The 22,520-nt window shown below is 43.6% G+C and overlaps 1 protein-coding gene and 1 pseudogene across 1 annotated transcript; both read left to right on the top strand.

The window, feature by feature from the left end:
* Positions 1-1,012: 1,012 nt before the first annotated feature.
* Positions 1,013-3,974, top strand: LOC135531401 (H-2 class II histocompatibility antigen, E-S beta chain-like; annotated as a pseudogene).
* A 3,020-nt stretch (positions 3,975-6,994) lies between these two features.
* Positions 6,995-16,555, top strand: LOC135531399 (cytoplasmic dynein 1 light intermediate chain 1-like). Its single transcript, XM_064959439.1, has 12 exons — positions 6,995-7,099; positions 7,265-7,338; positions 12,121-12,237; positions 12,414-12,644; positions 12,856-13,025; positions 13,276-13,369; positions 13,616-13,751; positions 13,873-13,984; positions 14,439-14,498; positions 14,700-14,744; positions 14,949-15,040; positions 16,504-16,555. The coding sequence occupies exons 1-12, from the start codon at positions 7,011-7,013 to the stop codon at positions 16,553-16,555; spliced, it is 1,272 nt and encodes a 423-aa protein (XP_064815511.1). The 5' UTR covers positions 6,995-7,010.
* The last annotated feature ends 5,965 nt before the right edge of the window (positions 16,556-22,520 follow it).

Below are 22,520 nucleotides of genomic sequence, written 5' to 3'. Positions count from 1 at the left end.
TCCACATCAGTCATGAATTGCAGTGCTTTGTGATATGCTTAGTGAGAGAGAGAGCATAGCAATATTATAACATGACTTCCTGAAAGACTTTAGAGCTGTTTCCCTACTGGACTGACATTGGTCCATCCAATCTGATTCCTCATTCCGTTCCGTTATAGACACAGGCCAACATTAACCACATAGAGACACAGAAGGACGTATCTAACTCTGTTCTCGTTCTGAGAAGTAAACATGTCTGTGCTGAATCTCTCGTCCATCCACCTATTGCTTCTCTTCTCCTCTCTGTCTGGAGTAGGTGAGTAAAAATCTGCTCCTGTCCTATAGATGTGATCAGGTTTGACAGGAACCACAGAATGACTTTGAATTGATCAAGATACACAAAGTCAGTCCAAAGTCTCAGTTATCGTCTTGAGCTTTGCAAAATGACTGCCATTATAGACACTTGTAGTGGTGAGATAGTCAACATTAATGCTGTTGTTTGTGGTCTCTGTACAGAGAGACTGAAGGGATAGTCAACATTAATGCTGTTGTTTGTGGTCTCTGTACAGAGAGACTGAAGGGATAGTCAACATTAATGCTGCTGTTTGTGGTCTCTGTACAGAGAGACTGAAGGGATAGTCAACATTAATGCTGCTGTTTGTGGTCTCTGTACAGAGAGACTGAAGGGATAGTCAACATTAATGCTGTTGTTTGTGGTCTCTGTACAGAGAGACTGAAGGGATAGTCAACATTAATGCTGCTGTTTGTGGTCTCTGTACAGAGAGACTGAAGGGATAGTCAACATTAATGCTGTTGTTTGTGGTCTCTGTACAGAGAGACTGAAGAGATTGAAGTCTAGTGGTGGAAAAAGCACCCACTTGTGATACATGAGTAAAATATAGATACTTTTTTTAATAGAAAGTTACTCAAGTAAAAGTGGAAGTCACCTAGTAAAATACTACTTCAGTAAAAGTCTAAAAGTATTTGGTTCTAAATATACTTAAGTATCAAAGTAAATATAATTTCTAAAATATGCTTAAATATCAAAAGTAAAAGTGTAAATAATTTCAAATTCCTTATATTATGCAAAGCAGACGGCACCATTTTCTTGTTTTTAAAATTGACAGATATCCAGGGGCGCACTCCAACACTCAGACGTCATTTACAAATTACGCATTTGTGTTAAGTCAGTCTGCCAGATCAGAGGCAGTAGATGCCCATGTGTTCTCTTGGCAAGTGCGTGAATTGGACCATGTTCCTGTCCTGCTAAGTATTCAAAATGTAATGAATCATTTTGGGTGTCAGGGAAAATGTACAGAGTGAAAAGTACATTATTTTCTTTAGGAATAACTCCAGTATGTATTGATATCATTTCACAGGATGTGTTTTTGGATGGAAGCTGTAGAGATCGGTAAGAAATTGCCAAATGTAGCCAAATATCTTATTCATCCATTTTAGTTTTTTTTTTAAACATTACATGACCTGGTATGATGGTGGGTTGATCAGTTATACAGTTTAAAGCTGTTGTTTTTGCTGGGGGTTTTGCCCAAATTTTACTTTTAAAGTAACTGTCCAGTGTTTCCAGATTTATATGATATATAATTAATTACAATGAGTGTGAAATCATTTTCCATACAGTTTTGGAATGGTGTGGGTTTAACCCAACAACAGAATGGTGTGGGTGTACCCCAACAACAGAATGGTGTGGGTGTACCCCATCAACAGAATGGTGTGGGTGTACCCCAACAACAGAATGAGTTAACAGAATATTCACTTTTAAAAGGGAGATTTTCACTGGACAGTTACTTTAAAATGGCAACATTTTCTCTCAGCCTCATGTCAAAATGTGTAGAGTAGCAGGAAACCTGCTTTAAAACTGAAGGGAAAAAATCTGAAGAATAGCATGAGATGAGCTATAAAATAGCATTTTTTTCTCTGCCCAAAATGTGTAGAATTGCAAGAAATCACCTTACAAACTTCAACATTGTCTCTTATTCATGACAAAATGTGTAGAATAGCAGTATAAAGCTGCACATTTTTTCTTCGCTGTTTCTCTCCCCCACCCCCAAAGTTTGTTTTCCCTAAAAATTATATTCATTTTTTTATTTTGGGGGAGGGACCTTCAACTCTCCACTTATACTGTGTTTTCAAAATAACCCTCCAAATAACCCTCACGAGAGACATAAGTGATGTCAAGTGTACAATCGCAGGAAATGCATTTTAAAATGTCCAAAAACATTGCAGGGGAGGACCCACTGGTCTGCTGTTCGTCGTCGTCGCACCCCCCCCCCTCCAATATCTACACTACAATTTCACCCTTGATTTAAGTATATAGTGGTCAAAGTGTGTCATCCTCTGCGTTCTTGTAATCGTGCACTGATGAAATCGTGCACTAAACATGTTTGTATTTTGATAAAGAATGATTCCATCTTATATTTCTATAGACAAAGATACATAAAGAGTGAAATCCACAGAATGTATTTGTTTTCTTTGGTCTGTTGATCAGATGATATTATGAAAGAAGAGAAACGAGGCCTCCAGATCTCATCTTGTTTGTGACTGTTTATTTGACAGATGGCTATTTTGGACACTTTGAGATGAGGTGTCGGTTCAGCTCCGAGGAGCCCCGTGATATTGAGTTTCTGCTGCAGGTCTACGGCAACAAGAAGTTACTGGGACAATACAACAGCACAACAGAGAAATGTACGGTCTACACACAATGGATGAAGAACTTCACTGAAACGGCCTGCAAAGGCCCTGCTTTTCTGGCCGCGAGGAGAGACGAAATGAAGAAATACTGCAGCAGCAACGTTCCTGTGGTGTATGGGTACTTACTAGATAAGGCAGGTGAGTGAATGAGTACATACTCAATGGTAGTGATAAGGAGGAGTACATACTAGATGAGATAGATGAACATCATGAAAAGAGCGTGAGGCGAGCCCTGAAGAACCCAGTATGTTATTCCCTCTCCAGTTGAGCCCTACATCAGGCTGAGGTCAGTGGAGCCGTTCAGTACCAGACACCTGGCCATGCTCGTGTGCAGCGCCTACGACTTCTACCCCAAACCCATCAGAGTGACGTGGCTGAGGGACGGACAGGAAGTGACCTCAAATGTGACTTCCACAGAGGAGCTGGTCAATGGGGATTGGACCTACCAGATCCACTCGCACCTGGAGTACACACCCACACCTGGAGAGAATCACCTGTATGGTGGAGCACTTCAGCCTCACTGAGCCCAAACTGTATGACTGGGGTAAGTTTGTGTGTGTGGACTTGGAGTGTCTGAATGAGATACGAGTGCTTGGGAGGGAGGGTTTAAAAGTCTATTTATTATAAGATGTATGTCTTAATTGTTTGTGTGATTACAGACCCCTCCATGCCTGGTCCTGAGAAGAATAAGATGGTGATTGGGACCTGTGGGCTGCTGCTGGGGGTGGTCTTTATAGCAGCTGGACTGATCTTCTACAGGAAGAAATCTACTGGTGAGGAGACACAGGCTATTCTATGTCAAAACAACCAAATACTTTTCAAGTCCAAATTTGAAATGCAACTTTATCTTTTTCATTCTCTTTCAGAAGGACGAGTGTTGGTGCCGACCATGGCGCTGCCAGAAAGTTATGGCACCATCTAGTGGGCCACACCAGTCTGCCTTCTGAAGGTTGTGATCTGAACCCACTTAATTAGTCTGGGTACCAGTCTTTTTAGTTAACATTCCACTTCTTGTTGCCTTTTCCGTAACATATGCCAAGGAGGTCAAGTAGTGGAATGTCAGCTAAAAAGATTGGTACCCAGACTACCACTTAATCATTCCAAGCACAATGTCTTCTCAGTCTCCCAGGCCTTTTGCATTGGAGGAGAGGAGAGGTTGCAGCCAGAAACTCCCAAGGCGCCGAGTGGCCAACTTCATCATATCTACAGTGCCTTGCAAAAGTATTCGGCCCCCTTGAACTTTGCGACCTTTTGCCACATTTCAGGCTTCAAACATAAAGATATAAAACTGTATTTTTTTGTGAAGAATCAACAACAAGTGGGACACAATCATGAAGTGGAACGACATTTATTGGATATTTCAAACTTTTTTAACAAATCAAAAACTGAAAAATTGGGCGTGCAAAATTATTCAGCCCCCTTAAGTTAATACTTTGTAGCGCCACCTTTTGCTGCGATTACAGCTGTAAGTCGCTTGGGGTATGTCTCTATCAGTTTTGCACATTGAGAGACTGACATTTTTTCCCATTCCACCTTGCAAAACAGCTCGAGCTCAGTGAGGTTGGATGGAGAGCATTTGTGAACAGCAGTTTTCAGTTCTTTCCACAGATTCTCGATTGGATTCAGGTCTGGACTTTGACTTGGCCATTCTAACACCTGGATATGTTTATTTTTGAACCATTCCATTGTAGATTTTGCTTTATGTTTGGATCATTGTCTTGTTGGAAGACAAATCTCCATCCCAGTCTCAGGTCTTTTGAAGACTCCATCAGGTTTTCTTCCAGAATGGTCCTGTATTTGGCTCCATCCATCTTCCCATCAATTTTAACCATCTTCCCTGTCCCTGCTGAAGAAAAGCAGGCCCAAACCATGATGCTGCCACCACCATGTTTGACAGTGGGTAGGTGTGTTCAGGGTGATGAGCTGTGTTGCTTTTACGCCAAACATAACGTTTTGCATTGTTGCCAAAAAGTTAAATTTTGGTTTCATCTGACCAGAGCACCTTCTTCCACATGTTTGGTGTGTCTCCCAGGTGGCTTGTGGCAAACTTTAAAAGACACTTTTTATGGATATCTTTAAGAAATGGCTTTCTTCTTGCCACTCTTCCATAAAGGCCAGATTTGTGCAATATACGACTGATTGTTGTCCTATGGACAGAGTCTCCCACCTCAGCTGTAGATCTCTGCAGTTCATCCAGAGTGATCATGGGCCTCTTGGCTGCATGTCTGATCAGTCTTTTCCTTGTATGAGCTGAAAGTTTAGAGGGACGGCCAGGTCTTGGTAGATTTGCAGTGGTCTGATCCTCCTTCCATTTCAATATTATCGCTTGCACAGTGCTCCTTGGGATGTTTAAAGCTTGGGAAATCTTTTTGTATCCAAATCCGGCTTTAAACTTCTTCACAACAGTATCTCGGACCTGCCTGGTGTGTTCCTTGTTCTTCATGATGCTCTCTGCGCTTTTAACGGACCTCTGAGACTATCACAGTGCAGGGGCATTTATACGGAGACTTGATTACACACAGGTGGATTGTATTTATCATCATTAGTCATTTAGGTCAACATTGGATCATTCAGAGATCCTCACTGAACTTCTGGAGAGAGTTTGCTGCACTGAAAGTAAAGGGGCTGAATAATTTTGCACGCCCAATTTTTCAGTTTTGATTTGTTAAAAAGTTTGAAATATCCAATAAATGTCGTTCCACTTCATGATTGTGTCCCACTTGTTGTTGATTCTTCAAAAAAAATACAGTTTTATATCTTTATGTTTGAAGCCTGAAATGTGGCAAAAGGTCGCAAAGTTCAAGGGGGCCGAATACTTTCGCAAGCCACTGTATGTCCACATCCTGTCTGAGACGTTAGATCTGGGATATAATTTTGTAAGGAATTTTCAGATGCGACAAACAAGATTGGTTTATGGAATTGTTCATCCTTAGGTTTTGATTCTAATTCTTGTTTGTATTGGCAACTGATGTTATTGTTAACTTGGCTTTGTCTTTAATTAAAATTGTTTTATTTTGCAGTTTTCATTTGTTTGGGTATTTGTTGATAGATTCGCAAGGGGTAGGCTATATTTAACCAATAAGGTCCAAGGAGGTGTGGTATATGGCCAATATACCATGCCAATGGGCTGTTCTTTAGTACGACACAACGCTGAGTGCCTGGATACCGCCCTAGCAGTGACATATTGGCCATATACTACAAACCTCCAAGGGGCCTTATTGTTATCATAAACAAGTTACCAACATAAATATGACTGTAAACGAGAAATGTTGCATCATACCCGTAGTTCACGTCATGTCCCACTGCTTAGACGCTGCCAGATCTTACAACACCTAGATAGGTATTTCACCTTTCAGCTAACCACATGTTATAGCACTCTGTCAGTCGATGACATGTCGATGGACACAGTCGACAGTCATGCAACCGTTGGTTGATTCATGCAAAGTCTAAGCAGTGGAAAGCAACCATACCGTCCGATATTCCACGTCTTTCAGCCAATCAGCATCCAGAAGCCAAACTACCCAGTTTATAAATGTCTATATTAGCGAAAAGCTATATAAGGCTATAAGTCAAATTACTTCCTCATGCTTTCCCTTCCTTCATGGACACTTACACAAAAAATAAAATAAAATAATGAAAGCCATTTGAAAGAAAACATCCTCCATATTGTTTTCACTCATCCTTTGCTTTCAGATCAGTGCAAATCAAGGAAAGGAGGCTAAGGCACAGGAAAGGAGTCTAGGCTAGGACATAGGAAAAGAGGTTACGCTAGGTCACAGGAAAGGAGGCTAGGACACAGAAGTCTAGCACCAGCAGACACTCCGTGCCAGAGGATTGGTTTGTGTTCCAGGTCATCTTTTTTTGCAGTCACAGTTTGCTCAATAAGATTGCTGTATCTTATTCATGTGGTTCCTGAGCCTTTCTACAGTCCAGACGTTGTGACGCTCATCTACAAAGCGTGACTGCAAAAAAAGATGACATACAAGATGGAAGGCAACTTGAAAGTAAAATGTCAATTTCAAAAAATATATCAATGCAACTTTTTCCATTCCGAGCAGACACAGATTGTATAACTGCATAATTTAATCATTTATCATTTTGTACAAACCCGTGTTTAAAATGTCTCTTTCACTCTGTGCTTGGTTCTGCACAGATCTGCTGCAAGTTGATTATTTTTAGATCAGTGATTCTGCGTGGCTTCCTTGTTTCAAATTTGAACTTGCCGTGACCGCAGCGCTTATAAATAAGGGGAATCTGGAACGCGCCCTTTATTATGCCAATTCAAACATCCGGGCACTTAATCCATTCAAGGCTGATAGAAGATGGCTTCGACAGTGAGAATTACGTCAACTGCAAATACACTAAATTCTATAGAAAATCAAACCAGCGACGAGGATGGCCAGAATTTATGGTGAATATTGGTCCTGAACTATACAATGCTATGGCTTAAGAAAGGCCTGTCAGAGCCACTTTGAATGGTTTTAGGGTTTGAAAATCTGGTTCTAGGGAGTAGCGCATCTGAATAGCAGGGATATGGGCGCTTGGTGTTTGTCTGATGTCATTGTCTCTCTTGCAGGTCCTCTATTTTGAGTGAGGTATCGACGCGTTCACGGTCAAAATTGCCGTCTGGGAAAAATGTTCTTATTATGGGTAAGCCTATTTAATTTTCTGCTTGCGTTGTGTAATATTGGCACCGGATGAACCACCTGCTCCCTCCGCTACTTCAGAGTGTGCGGGATGCTAGACAAGGAGTGCCTCTCACCACGCGTTCTGTATTCCATTACAATGTCAATAACAGACAGTATTGGACCATTGTTGCGAGGTTTGAGAACCAATTGATTATTAACCGAATTATGGCAGGCTGTTGTTGAATGCATTTATAACAGCACCGCTTATAATTGTCCAACAAAATATGGACAGTGTTTCATAGACGACTAAAAATGGCCATTTCTGCAGGTCAGATCGGATCTGATCCGATCGCATTGAAAGAGTGATTATATTCAACACCTGCTAGTTTTATCCGTAAAATAAATCCCTCAACAAGCAAATGAGATTACATGTATTTCTTATCTGGTCGACTAGTGGTATACAATGCCTTCAGAAAGTATTCACACCCTTGACTTTTTCCACATTTTGTTATTACAGCCTGAGTTTTAAATGGATTACATTTAAATGTGTTGGTCACTGGCCTACACACAATACCCCATAATGTAACAGTGGAAGTATGTTTTTTGAAATGTACCAAAAATGAAAGCTGAAATGTCTTGAGTCAATAAGTTTTGGTGTAAAAATTTGCTTAATAAGTTACATGGAGTCACTCTGTGTGTAAAGTGTTTAACATGATTTTTGAATCTCTGTAACCCACACCTACAATTATCCCTCAGTTGAGCAGTGAATTTCAAACACAGATTCAAATACAGAAACACAAAGGTTTTCCAATTCCGAAAGCAGACATTGAATATCCCATTGAAACATGGTGAAGTTATTCATTACTGGATGATGTAGCAATACACCCAGTCACTACAAAGATACAGGCGTCCTTCCTAACTCCGTGATGGTGAAGTCGTCTCTTTTTACTGACTCAGATCTTTGACCCGTTCAGTCAAAATAATGAATCTTCTGACTCAAATGAACAAAATGAGTTAATAAGAGACCATTTATGCTTTATCCCAAATATGGTCGGAGGCGCCCAATGGATCGTGTGACTCAAATACGGAAATTCCGGAGGCACGCAGAGGCCAAATTGAGCTCTGTTCCGCATCGCCGTGCTCCGCTCAAATGTTGTAATTATGTGGATGGCTCCGCATTTCCGTGATTGGTTGGTGGTAGGTGAGGGCGATAAGTCCTATGTAAACACAAACTCACATCCTTAACAACAGGCGATAAGTCCTATGTAAACACAAACTCACATCCTTAACAACAGCTCTACGATGAACTGAAGACTGGCATTCACAGTAGGGGTCTTATTGGAGCTGTCATTTGTGACTGAGACTTGTAAATGTGTGCTTTTAAACAATGTTAATTGCTAGGCATACAAATGACATTATTTCTTGATACATTTGAAACGAGGTCCCTCTAGCTGTGGCTGCTACCGGATGAGATTGTGAACGACTCTTGGCGGGATGCATTGCTTGACTGCCGTGAGAGTTCAGTGGTTCACGAACTGCAGCCGACCAAACGATTCGTTCTAAAGTTCGAGTTTGCTGAGCAGAGGCTGTGTATGGTTTGGTTCTACTAAGCTGTGTCCATCTTAACATTAAATCAATTTAATGCAGTCATTCTTGCACCATACAACCAATTATCAGTTCTAGACATGTCTGTCTTCTCAATGCTCATGATTTATTTTCCTGTGCAAATATGGCAAACAGTTGTGGGTTGGAGGCACGTCTCTGGAGCTGCTGAGCCGGAGGAGCGTGTATGAAAGGCGCTGCTTGGTCATTCCGACGTCTGCGTTGGCCTTGCAGCATCTATGGGGACACAGCCTCTGCAGAAGTCAGGGCATCCATACTTCTTGAGCTTCGCCGAGCAGCACAGATCTGTTGTCAAGGAAGTGAGTTTGTGTTTACAGGACCTCCCACCCTCGCCTATCGTCAAACAATCATGTCAATGCAGAGCTACAGTTGAAGTCGGAAGTTTACATACACCTTCGCCAAAGACATTTAAACTCAGTTTTTCACAATTCCTGACATTTTAATCCAAGTAAAAATTCCCTGTTTTAGGTCAGTTAGGATTACCACTTTATTTTAAGAATGTGAAATGTCAGAATAATAGTAGAGAGAATTATTTATTTATTTATTTCAGCTTTTAGCACATTCCCAGTGGGTCAGAAGTTTACTCAATTAGTATTTGGTAGCATTTCCTTTTAAATTGTTTAACTTGGGTCAAATGTTTTGGGTAGCCTTTCACAAGCTTCCCACAATAAGTTGGGTGAATTTTGTCCCATTCCTCCTGACAGAGCTGGTGCAACTGAGTCAGGTTTTTTTAGGCCTCCTTGCTCGCACACACTTTTTCAGTTCTGCCCACATATTTTCTATGGGATTGAGGTCAGGGATTTGTGATGGCCACTCCAATACCTTGACTTTGTTGTCCTTAAGCCAATTTGCCACAACTTTGGAAGTATGCTTGGGGTCATTGTCCATTTGGAAGACCCATTGCGACCAACTTTAACTTCTGATGTCTTGATGTTGCTTCAATATATCCACATAATTTTCCTTCCTCATGAAGTCATCTATTTGGTGACGTGCCCCTGTCCCTCCTGCAGCAAAGCACCCCCACAACATGATGCTGCCACCCTCGTGCTTCACGGTTGGGATGGTGTTCTTCGGCTTGCAAGCCTCCCCCTTTTTCCTCCAAACATAACGATGGTCATTATGGCCAAACAGTTCTATTTCTGTTTCATCAGACCGGAGGACATTTCTCCAAAAAGTACGATCTTTGTCCCCATGTGCAGTTGCAAACCGTAGTCTGGCTTTTTTATGGTGGTTTTGGAGCAGTAGCTTCTTCCTTGCTGAGCGGCCTTTCAGGTTATGTCAATATAGGACTCGTTTTACTGTGGATATAGATACTTTTGTACCTGTTTTCTCCAGCATCTTCACAAGGTCCTTTGCTGCTGTTCTGGGATTGATTTGCACTTTTCGCACCAAAGTATGTTCATCTCTAGGAGAACGTATGATGGCTGTGTGGTCCCATGGTGTTTATACTTGCATACTATTGTTTGTACAGATGAACGTGGTACCTTCAGGCATTTGGAAAGCTCCCAAGGATGAACCAGACTTGTGGAGGTCTACAATTTTTTTTCTGAGGTCTTGGCTGATTTCTTTTGATTGATTTTCACATGATGTCAAGCAAAGAGGCGCAGATTTTGAAGGTAGGCCTTAAAACACATCCACAGGTACACCTCCAATTGACTCATATGATGTCAATTAGCCTATGAGAAGCTTCTAAAGCCATGACATAATTTTGGGGAATTTTCCAAGCTGCTTAAAGGCACAGTCAACTTAGTGTATGTAAACTTCTTACCCACTGGAATTGTGATACAGTGAAATAATCTGTCTGTAAACAATTGTTGGAAAAATTTGGGAGGCGCACAGCGATGCTGTACGTGCCTTCAGAAGGTCCGTAATTGCGTCAAACCATCCATACGGCGCCTCCAACCACATTTTGGATCAAGCATGAATTGGCTCTTAATCCTGCAGTAGGACTGAATAATTGCGGCCACCACTAGAAGGTCAAACGAACAACTAGGAGCCAATTTATGCCTTTTTAAATGAACGAGTCACTCAGAAAACAAATCATGATTCTCGAGTCAGTAAAAAGAGTTGTGCAAACAATTTTGTTATTTTTGAAAACTGCACATCATTAGAAGGAAACCGGTCAGAGATTTCACCATGAGGCCAATGTTGACTTTAAAACAGTTAGTTTAATGGCATCAACAATCAACAACATTGAAGTTACTCCATAATTCTAACCTAATTGACAGAGTGAGAAAAGGGAGCCTGTACAGAATAACAATATTCCAAAACATGCATTCTGTTTGCAATAATGCACTGTTTGGGGCAAATCCAACACAACACTGAGTACCACTCTTCATTTTCAAGCATAGGGGTGGCTGCATCATGTTATGGGTATGCTTGTCATTGGCAAGGACTAGGGAGTTTTCTTTATGATAAAGATAATTGTAATAGAGCTAAGCAGTGGCAAAATCCTAGAGGAAAACCTGGTTCAGTCCGCTTTCCAGCAGACACTGAGAGATGGTCACCTTTCAGCAGGACAATAACCTAAAACTCAAGGCCAAATATACACTGGAGTTGCTTACCAAGATGACATTGAATGTTCCTGAGTGGCCTAGTTAAAAATCTATAGCAAGACTTGAAAATGGCTGTCTACCAATGATCAACAATCAACTTGACAGAACTTGAAGAACTTAAAAATAGTTATGTGCAAATGTTGTGCAATCCAGGTGGGAATAATTCTTAAAGTGAAATGGCTCACAGCTGTAATCGCAGCTAAAGGGGATTCTAACATGTATTCAATGCATCTAATCAAGAGTTTCATTTATTTATATCTTTTATTTTACAAATGTTAGAATTTTTCTTCCACTTTGACATTACAGAATATTTTGTGCAGATCGTTTGCAAAAAAAGGTCAATTACATCAATTTGAATCCCACTTTGTAACACAACAACATTTTGAAAAAGGTGAAGGGGTGTGAGTATTTTCTGAAGGTATTGTATCGGCCCTGCATATAGGCCTGATTTTGTGAGCTATAGCTGCATTGATGCAAAATGATATACTTTTATAGGCCTAGAACACCGCCACAGCAGGCAGCTGACCTAAAGGCCTAATGTAGCCTACAGTAGGCTATAACGGATTTGAATCATTTTGCTTAGCATGCAGTTTACCTGCACCAATGTGTTTTCATGCATGCTACAGGTGAGACGGGGGCAGGGAAGACCACTCTCATAGCCAAACTGCAGGGAGTTGAAGAATACATGAAAGGCAGAGGACTGGAGTACCTGTACTTTAACGTTCACGATGATGACATCGATGGTAAGTGTGTCTTTTGGACACAATGAGAAAACAAAGGGGATCAAGTTTGATGATTTGTTTTAGTTCATAATGTAGCTTGGGCGTCAGTGTCTGATGGGTCAGTAACGATCAATAGGATAGCCTTGTACAATTTCTCCTTTTGGTGTGATTTGACCCCAAACTGTGTGTGTGTGCAGATCATGCTATGTGTAACGCATGGATTCTGGACGGTGACCTGTACCACAAAGGCCTCCAGAAGTTTGCTGTGTGTGGGGAGAACATGGCCGACACTATGGCCCTGCTGGTAGTGGACATGTCCAGGCCGTGGATGGTGCTGGACTCTCTGCAGAAGTGGGCCAGTGTGCTACGAGAACACATCGACAAGCTCCGAGTCAACCCAGAGACACTGAGGCACATGGAACAGAGATGTACGTCTGAATCTGAGAGGGAGACGTTCTTACTTTACAACATTAAACACTTGAAATAGCTACTTCAACAGTATTTCTTTAAAAATTTAAGTAGCCATGAGATGTAAACTATAAAGTTAATTGAGATGAATTGTTCGGAGTTTGAATTAAAAAGGGTAAAATAGCAATAGCTGTAAAACGGAATCTCTTCCACCCTCTCCCCTACCGCTAGTGGTCCGCCAGTTCCAGGAGTACACAGAGCCAGGGGGCGACCACAGCGCCTCTCCCAAGAGGAGGAACCCCGTGGCCGGGGAGGCTGAGGAGGAGAGTGTGCTGCTCCCCTTGGGAGAGAACACACTCACACACAACCTGGGCGTGCCTGTTATGGTGGTGTGTACAAAGGTAAGGTGGGCAACGCTCTGGCATTAGGGAAAGAAATGACCTTGCCTTGTTAACTCAACTTATCAAAGGATACTTTCCGTGGCATTGGTATGGTTTCTTTATTCATGTGTAGAAAGGATGGAAAATCTGTCATTTTGTTTTACTCTATTTCTCATCTTCGCTTTCAATTTCTTTTTCATTCTTGTCTTGTGTGGCTTACCCTCTCTCTCTCTCAGTATTCTCTTTCCCTCTCCACTTCCCTCCTTTGCAGTGTGACACGTTTCTCAGTCTAGAGAAAGAGCATGACTACCGGGAAGAACACTTTGACTTCATCCAGTCTCACATCCGACACTTCTGCTTGCAGTGTATCCTTCTGCCTCACCGACTGGTTTTCTGCCCTAAGAGTTGGCATTCCTCTGGCGTTATTCTGTCAAACTAATGGATTTTCATATTTTCTTAGATGTACCAACAATGTGCAGGCACCAGTTTCAGGTTGTTCTTTCTTGTGTGAAGTGAGCATGTTTTTTCTGAGCTCGGTAGAAGAGGAGTCTTTAAGATATCGTTGGCCATTCTAGCAATAATACTACCCTTGACAAGTAGTGGTCTCTCAGATGGCGCAGCGCTGCTATACACATCAATGAAGGAAAACAAAAACCTAGACCTATTGTATAAATACCTGGTCCATAGATTATACGGGTTTCCCTTTGACATGCTGGCCCAGGTGGTGGACAAAGACTCAGTATTCATGTAGGTGTGACTCAGTGTTCTCACTAATGAAACATTTAGCCTTTTTCTCACGTGCTGTTAACAATGACATGAGTTATTTTTATATATATATTTTATGCTTTTGTGGTTCATTGTCTTCCAGCCCATCAGGATGGGATAATGAAAAAAAGGTTGCCATTTTATATGAGAACTTTCAGTCGTTGAAAAGGGAAGACAAGTTTGAGGAGGTTATCGTCCAGCCTCCTGTTAGAAAGGTAACGTCACTCCCAGATCTTCTCCTTCTTATTTTTGGCACAGACATGAAATATTAGAAACAAGTGTAATTTAACAGACCTTTTAACTGACCTACACTCTAGGGGTAGTATCTTGGAGTTGATTAAAATTGTGACTGAATCCAAAATCCTTAGCCCTGATCAGGGTCAGAGATTACTACTGGCATGCAGGGTTGGTGCTGTGCCTGGGTGGACTGGGGATTCTGGGTGTTTGCTCTCTCCAGTCCTCTCCTCTCGACTTTAATGGGCCCATTAATCTTAAACAACATCAGATTACCAGGATGAGCCTGCCTGTACTCAGATTACAGTGACAAGGCCAGGCAAATATGTACTTAATCGGATGTACACTAAACTAACACATTAGGATGACTTGCATGTCATTTTGTGGAGAAAAGGTATATAGGTATGTGTTTGTTTATGATTTGTTTTTGTGCAGTTTGTACATGAAAAGGAACTAGGTGCGGAGGATGACCAAGTGTTTCTCCTAAAGCTTCAGGTAAGGGAGAATGTACAGTGTATATTTGTACAGCTGGTATGACCCAAAACATTACTTTGATAATATTGCATAATGCTAATCTGACATCAGCTGTGATAAGTTTAATTCTGCCAGTTGCCATATGAATTAGGTTAGTGGTATTAAGGGCTTCAGACTCTATCTGGACTCACACACTACATGCTCTGTGTTGTCTATTAACAGACCCTGTTGTCTAAGCAGCCCCCAGCGGCAGCAGGCAGACCAGTGGTAAGTGTCTGGGGAAACATGCTACTGTAAAGGACCTAAAGAGTTAATGTAAATATTCTGATATATGCAATTAATGATCCTCTACTCCTTCTTTCTTTCCTGTCTCTTCTCTTTCTCTCCTCTCCCCTCCCTTCTCATCCACTTCTTCTCCTCTCTACTGTTCCTGTATCATCCCTCCTTCATTCCTCCTCCTTTTCATCTCAGGACACCTCAAACAGAGCACCCACTGGGTCTCCACGGGTGTCAAATCGCTCGGCAACAGCAAAGCGTGGCCAATGTGATGCCCATGCAACCCGGTACTGAGACCATAGATCCCCGATTAACTCATTCTACTAAAATGACAAAGATTAGCTTTGGCACCAGTATTAAGTTTGCACCTACTGTGCATTTGGAAAGTATTCAGACCCTTGACTTTTTACACATTTTGTTACATTGCAGCCTAATTCTAAAATGGATAAAAAAAAAAATGTAAATCCTAATTCATCTACAATCAATACCCCATAATGACAAATAAAAACATGTTTGTAGAAGTTTTTGCCCATGTATATAAATAAAACGGAACGATCACATTTACATAAGTATTCAGACCCTTTACTCGGTACTTTGTTGAAGCACATTTGGCAGAGATTACAGCCTTGAGCCTTCTTGGTGTATGACGCTTCCAAGCTTGGCACACCTGTATTTGGGGGAGTTTCTCCCATTCTTCTGCATATCCTCTCATGTTCTGTCAGGTTGGATGGGGAGTGTTGCTGCACAGCTATTTTTAGGTATTTTCAGAGATGTTCGATAGGGTTCATGTCCGGGCTCTGGCTGGGCCACACAAGGACATATAGAGTGTCCTTGAGTGGAACCAGAGACTTGTCCCAAAGCCACTCCTGTCATGTGCCTTTCACTGAGGAGTGGCTTCTGTCTGGGCACTCTACCATAAAGGCCTGATTGGTGAAGTGCTGCAGAGATAGTTGTCCTTCTGGAAGGTTCTCCCATCTCCACAGAGAAACTCTGGAGCTCTATCAGAGTCACCATCAGGTTCTTGGTTACCTCCCTGAACAAGGCCCTTCTCCCGCGAGTGCTCAGTTTGGCCTGGCGGCCAGCTCTAGGAAGTCTTGGTGGTTCCAAACTTCTTCCATTTATGAATGGAGAAGTCCACTGTGTTCCTGGAGACCTTCAATGCTGCAGAAAGGTTTTGGTACCCTTCCCCAGATCTATGCCTCGACACAATCCTGTCCCTGAGCTCTACGGACAATTCCTTCAACCTCATGGCTTGGTTTTTTCTCTGACGTGCATTATCAACTGTGGGACCTTAATATAGACGGGTGTCTGCCTTTCCAAATCATGTCCAATCATCAATTAAATTTACCACAGGTGGACTCCAATCAAGTTGTAGAAACATCTCAAGGATGATCAATGAAAACAATATGCACCTGAGCTCAATTTGGAGTCTCATAGCAAAGGGTCTGAATACCTATGTAAATAAGATATGTTTTTTATGTTGATTACATTTGCTAAAAATGTTAAACCAGTTTTCACTTTTATTATGGGGTGTTGTGTGTAGATTGGATTTTTCTTATTCAAGCCTATTCAGAACACGGCTGTAACATAACAAAAGGTGGAAATCTGAATGCACTGTATATTTTGTACGTAGGGAATAATACCGCTAGCCTAACTGCTCTTTTTTATAAACAATACCTGCCATCCTTGTGTGTACAAGTTCGCTGCGTAACTGTGATGTTTTGTCTCTTTGTTTTCGCTGTGCCATTAGGCGGGCAGACCAGCTTAGGGCGTGCTGGCTAACTTCTTCAACAGTCTGTTGAGCAAGAAGACTGGGGAAGGGGCGGGGCCAACAACACGCCCAGAACAGTCCGGAAGTCAGGTACTGCTCCACACATGGAAGATCTGTAACTCTTTTGTCATACACCTTCTAGTAAAGTTCTAGGCAGCACAGTGACAGGTATTCTTCCCCAAATTTCCACAGAAAGACTTGAAATAGAAAACATCCATTCTGTCATCTCACTGTAAGTCCGTCACTGTGTGGTTGTTTAGGTGCACTGTGCACGTGTGTGTTCTGTCCCCCTGATCTCTCCTTTATTAGACTGACTCGCACTCCTTCCATTGTCTTTACCAGCGGTTCTAAACCTCATTAACTAAGCTCATAAGGCATTTACAAGTTATTTTCTTTAAGAGTTGTTGGTGTAATGAGAATTTCCATGAGAACCAGAAGGTAAGCAATCATTGATCAAATCAATCAGAAATCTGTTTAATACAAGTTGCAACAGGAGACAATCTCCAGAATTGAACATTTCCAACTGGCCTTCTCTAAGCAGCCCTATGTTCTAATCTCACAACACCAGTGTTCTGTGAACATCCGCCGCCGAGAGGCTTGTAGGAAGTCACTGCATCATCTGCTAGTGCTACAGAATACAATAACAATCAGTGTCCTCGTACCTCCAGTCTGGCATCAATCACTATCAACAGATATGAGCATATCCATAACATTCAGTATCAAGTCTAGTGACCAGCAAACCCATAAACAATGAGTGTCCTAAATAAAACACTCTAAATCATGTGTTTTACATGAAGGGAGAACATATAAATAAGTATTGTGGTAATATGAACTTTATTCATCTGAAATATTCCCATTACAAATGGCTACATATCAACACAGGTTCAGAGATGGATGGATGTACCAATCTTACACGGAACAAACATATATAAATACAACATGCAACAATTTAAAAGATTTTACAAAGTTACAGTTCACAAAAGGAAATCAGTCAATTGAAATAAATGCATTATGCCCTAATCTGTGGATTTCACATAACTGGGGATACAGATCTGTTGGTCACAGTAGTTAATACTTCTGTCCTAAATGAACCGTTTTTGTTTTTGATGGTTTTCAACCTTCTTTTAATAATCATGACGTAATCTATACTTGTCTAATGATGTGGAGGGTAGATCAATTGATCATAACTGAGTTGTCAATACGGATTGTATTTTAGAGCCCTGTGTGTGTGTGTGTGTGTTAGCGGATGCTGGCCCTGCTAAGGTCGGTGTATCATAACTCTCCTGCATGCGTTCATATTCTCAGCATGCTCACTCTGTTGCCATATTACCATTGAACAAACCCTTATTTTATGTTGTACTTGGTCAATTAGACCGAACGACCTGTTTCCCTGTCCTTGTGTTGCCTTATTTGAATGCCTGCGCACACAGAGCCTGCCTGGCCCAAATGAGTGTCTGGGTGCTCCATCGGCTCCCCCAGACGTCAGGCAGGTCTGCCACTAACAGACAGCACAGAGCCTGTCTGGCCCAAATGAGTGTCTGGGTGCTCCATCGGCTCCCCAGACGTCAGGCAGGTCTGCCACTAACAGACAGCACAGAGCCTGTCTGGCCCAAATGAGTGTCTGGGTGCTCCATCGGCTCCCCAGACGTCAGGCAGGTCTGCCACTAACAGACAGCACAGAGCCTGTCTGGCCCAAATGAGTGTCTGGGTGCTCCATCGGCTCCCCAGACGTCAGGCAGGTCTGCCACTAACAGACAGCACAGAGCCTGTCTGGCCCAAATGAGTGTCTGGGTGCTCCATCGGCTCCCCAGGCGTCCAGGCAGGTCTGCCACTAACAGACAGCACAGAGCCTGTCTGGCCCAAATGAGTGTCTGGGTGCTCCATCGGCTCCCCAGACGTCAGGCAGGTCTGCCACTAACAGACAGCACAGAGCCTGTCTGGCCCAAATGAGTGTCTGGGTGCTCCATCGGCTCCCCAGATGTCAGGCAGGTCTGCCACTAACAGACAGCACAGAGCCTGTCTGGCCCAAATGAGTGTCTGGGTGCTCCATCGGCTCCCCAGACATCAGGCAGGTCTGCCACTAACAGACAGCACAGAGCCTGTCTGGCCCAAATGAGTGTCTGGGTGCTCCATCGGCTCCCAGGCGTCAGGCAGGTCTGCCACTAACAGACAGCACAGAGCCTGCCTGGCCCAAATGAGTGTCTGGGTGCTCCATCGGCTCCCCCAGGCGTCAGTGCAGGTCTGCCACTAACAGACAGCACAGAGCCTGTCTGGCCCAAATGAGTGTCTGGGTGCTCCATCGGCTCCCCAGACGTCAGGCAGGTCTGCCACTAACAGACAGCACAGAGCCTGCCTGGCCCAAATGAGTGTCTGGGTGCTCCATGGCTCCCCAGACGTCAGGCAGGTCTGCCACTAACAGACAGCACAGAGCCTGCCTGGCCCAAATGAGTGTCTGGGTGCTCCATCGGCTCCCCAGACGTCAGGCAGGTCTGCCACTAACAGACAGCACAGAGCCTGTCTGGCCCAAATGAGTGTCTGGGTGCTCCGCCGGCTCCCCAGACGCCAGGCAGGTCTGCCACTAGCAGACAGCACAGAGCCTGTCTGGCCCAAATGAGTGTCTGGGTGCTCCATCGGCTCCCCAGACGTCAGGCAGGTCTGCCACTAACAGACAGCACAGAGCCTGTCTGGCCCAAATGAGTGTCTGGGTGCTCCATCGGCTCCCAGACATCAGGCAGGTCTGCCACTAACAGACAGCACAGAGCCTGCCTGGCCCAAATGAGGGTCTGGGTGCTCCATCGGCTCCCCAGACGTCAGGCAGGTCTGGCACTAACAGACAGCACAGAGCCTGCCTGGCCCAAATGTGAGTCTGGGTGCTCCATCGGCTCCCCAGACGTCAGGCAGGTCTGCCACTAACAGACAGCACAGAGCCTGTCTGGCCCAAATGAGTGTCTGGGTGCTCCATCGGCTCCCCAGACGTCAGGCAGGTCTGCCACTAACAGACAGCACAGAGCTATCTGGCCCAAATGAGTGGCTGGGTGCTCCATCGGCTCCCCAGACGTCAGGCAGGTCTGCCACTAACAGACAGCACAGAGCCTGTCTGGCCCAAATGAGTGTCTGGGTGCTCCATCGGCTCCCCAGACGTCAGGCAGGTCTGCCACTAACAGACAGCACAGAGCCTGTCTGGCCCAAATGAGTGTCTGGGTGCTCCATACGGCTCCCCAGGCGTCAGGCAGGTCTGCCACTAACAGACAGCACAGAGCCTGTCTGGCCCAAATGAGTGTCTGGGTGCTCCATCGGCTCCCCAGACGTCAGGCAGGTCTGCCACTAACAGACAGCACAGAGCCTGTCTGGCCCAAATGAGGTCTGGGTGCTTCATCGGCTCCCCAGACGTCAGGCAGAGTCTGCCACTAACAGACAGCACAGAGCCTGTCTGGCCCAAATGAGTGTCTGGGTGCTCCATCGGCTCCCCAGCGTCAGGCAGGTCTGCCACTAGCAGACAGCACAGAGCTTATGTCCTCCATATCCCTCTGGTTGTAGACCTGTCTCTGGGTCTTAGTATGTCTCTGGGTCTTAGTATGTCTCTGGGTCTTAGTATGTCTCCCTTAGTATGTCTCTGGGTCTTAGTATGTCTCTGGGTCTTAGTATGTCTCTGGGTCTTAGTATGTCTCTGGGTCTTAGTATGTCTCTGGGCACAGTATGTCTCTGGGTCTTAGTATGTCTCTGGGTCTTAGTATGTCTCTGGGTCTTAAATGGGTCTTAGTATGTCTCTGGCCTAGTATGTCTCTGTCTTAGTATGTCTCGGCTCCCCAGACGTCAGTATGTCTCTGGGTCTTAGTATGTCCACTTAACTTAGACTGGCACTTAGTATGTCTCTGTCTTAGTATGCCTAATGTCTCTGGGTCTTAGTATGTGTCTGGTCTTTGTGTCTCTGGCTCCTTGTATGTCTCTGGGCTTTGTATGTCCCTTTGTATGTCTCTGGGTCTTTGTATGTCTCTGGGTCTTTGTATGGGTTCTTTCTGGGTCTGCCACTAGCAGACATGCACAGAGCTTTTATGTCCTCTTTGTATATCCTCTTTGTATGTCTCTGGGTCTTTGTATGTCTCAGTCTTTGTATGTCTCTGGGTCTTTGCATGTCTCTGGGTCTTTGTATGTCTCTGGGTCTTTGTATGTCTCTGGGTCTTTGTATGTCTCTGGGTCTTTGTATGTCTCTGGGTCTTAGTATGTCTCTGGGTCTTAGTATGTCTCTGGTCTTCACGTCTTAGTGTAGTTGGTTACAACTAATTTCTTTTTTTTTTTCAGAATTTAATCTATCAGTTTGTTTCAAATGTGTGTTTATTTGTCGTTTTCAAATGCTGCCACAGAGAGTACAACTGCAGACTGATCTTTGTCCCGATACTAGTAATTGGGTGAAAGTGTATTTTTAACACCTACATCTATTTTGCAAACTCTTCCAGCATCAAAGGTGGGACTGACGGTGAGCCAGAGGCGTCCTCCCCGACCTCATCCTCACCCCCAGCCGACATGGAGGAGTCCTGAACCCCCAAACCCCCTCCGCCACCACACACCCACACACACTCGCTGGGTCCTTCGCTCTTTAGACCCTCTACTGTCAGATGGATCAGAAGCTGGACTGGAAACAGAACAGAGCGGGTCTTGGAGCGGTTGCGTGAGACCGAGCCTTGCATGCCAATCCGTTGAACCACCACTTAAAGCAAAGCTGGCACATGGACTTACTTCAGTGCCATCACGAATATATAGAAGATAAGCTCCCAGGATATCGGAGGGGGAAATGGAGTGAAGTCTGACTAGTTGTTGTTTTATTTGACAGCAACATTAAAGTGAGAACCTGGACATCTTATGGTTCCTAAAGCTACTGTGACAAGTGCACATCCTTGATATCACTCTGAGCACTGTGGCTGTCTGCGAGGATGTTTTCAAAGTGGAGGAGATTGATGTCTGCCATTTGTGGAGATGGGTCTTTGGTAGACAGCAGTTCCATTGTTATGTGACGTCATAATGCACTGGAACGCTGATGGATGAAGACTGCTGTACAATCAGGCAGAATGATGGAAATAGTTGGTGTTTTAGTGCTTATAATGGTCATGATCAAGGGTTCTGTTAGAACTCAAGAATCCAGAGTCAAGGATGATGCTCTAAAACCAGGGAAATTATTTATTCTTTATTTTTTTAAACTTGTGTGTTCATTTGCTTGGTTTGGATTAGGGAATAGGCAGACCTCTGGAGTGTTTTATTGGCATAGGGGAATCATCTATCACAATCTTAAAGTAGTCAAGTTCTCATGAACTATTCAACTGTTAAATCTGCCATTATTCAATAAAGCTGTATTACTAATCAGGACTCTGCTTTTGTCTCTGTCATGTGTCTTTAGGCCTACGGTGCCTCTTGCATGGTGCAATAGCCAATGGTCTTGTGTAACTTACACCACTATTATTGAGTTGTATCCTGGTACTGGCCGGGAAGTCTGAAATACAAAAAGGAGACGAGGTCGTGGAACGGGGTGCTAAGAAAATCATTGTCGCTCAGTTTCAAATGGGGAGAAGATCTTGACGAAACGGGGAGAAATCCAGTGGAGGTGGTAGACAACACTGGGCTGTGATTGGAGCAGAGATGGATAGGAAAGTCGGGCAGTTAGGGTTGAGTGAGGAAGTAGGAGAGGTTGTGTCTGCTAAAGTTCTTTGTGATGGAAGTTTGGTGTGTTTCAATGTTAAACAGTATGAGAAGGTGCTCAAACTCAAGCAGGTATGTAAAGTGGTTGATCGTAGCCTGCTGGACGGCAGTGGGTGAAGAGTTATTACAGGAGTTCCAGAAAGTGTTAACATGCCAGAAATAAAGGACCACTTGAAGGTCGGCTCTCTTATTGAGGCAAAGCACCTCCAGATGACATGAGATGGGAGCAAGGTGGATCGCTTGTCAGTGCTACTATTGGTATTGCCAGGAACAGTTAGTAACTCATACCCAATCCTATGTGTGAACAT

Source organism: Oncorhynchus masou, unplaced genomic scaffold (genome assembly GCF_036934945.1).
Source record: "Oncorhynchus masou masou isolate Uvic2021 unplaced genomic scaffold, UVic_Omas_1.1 unplaced_scaffold_1581, whole genome shotgun sequence".
Lineage (NCBI taxonomy): Eukaryota > Metazoa > Chordata > Actinopteri > Salmoniformes > Salmonidae > Oncorhynchus > Oncorhynchus masou.
This window is presented reverse-complemented; position numbering and strand designations above follow the sequence as displayed.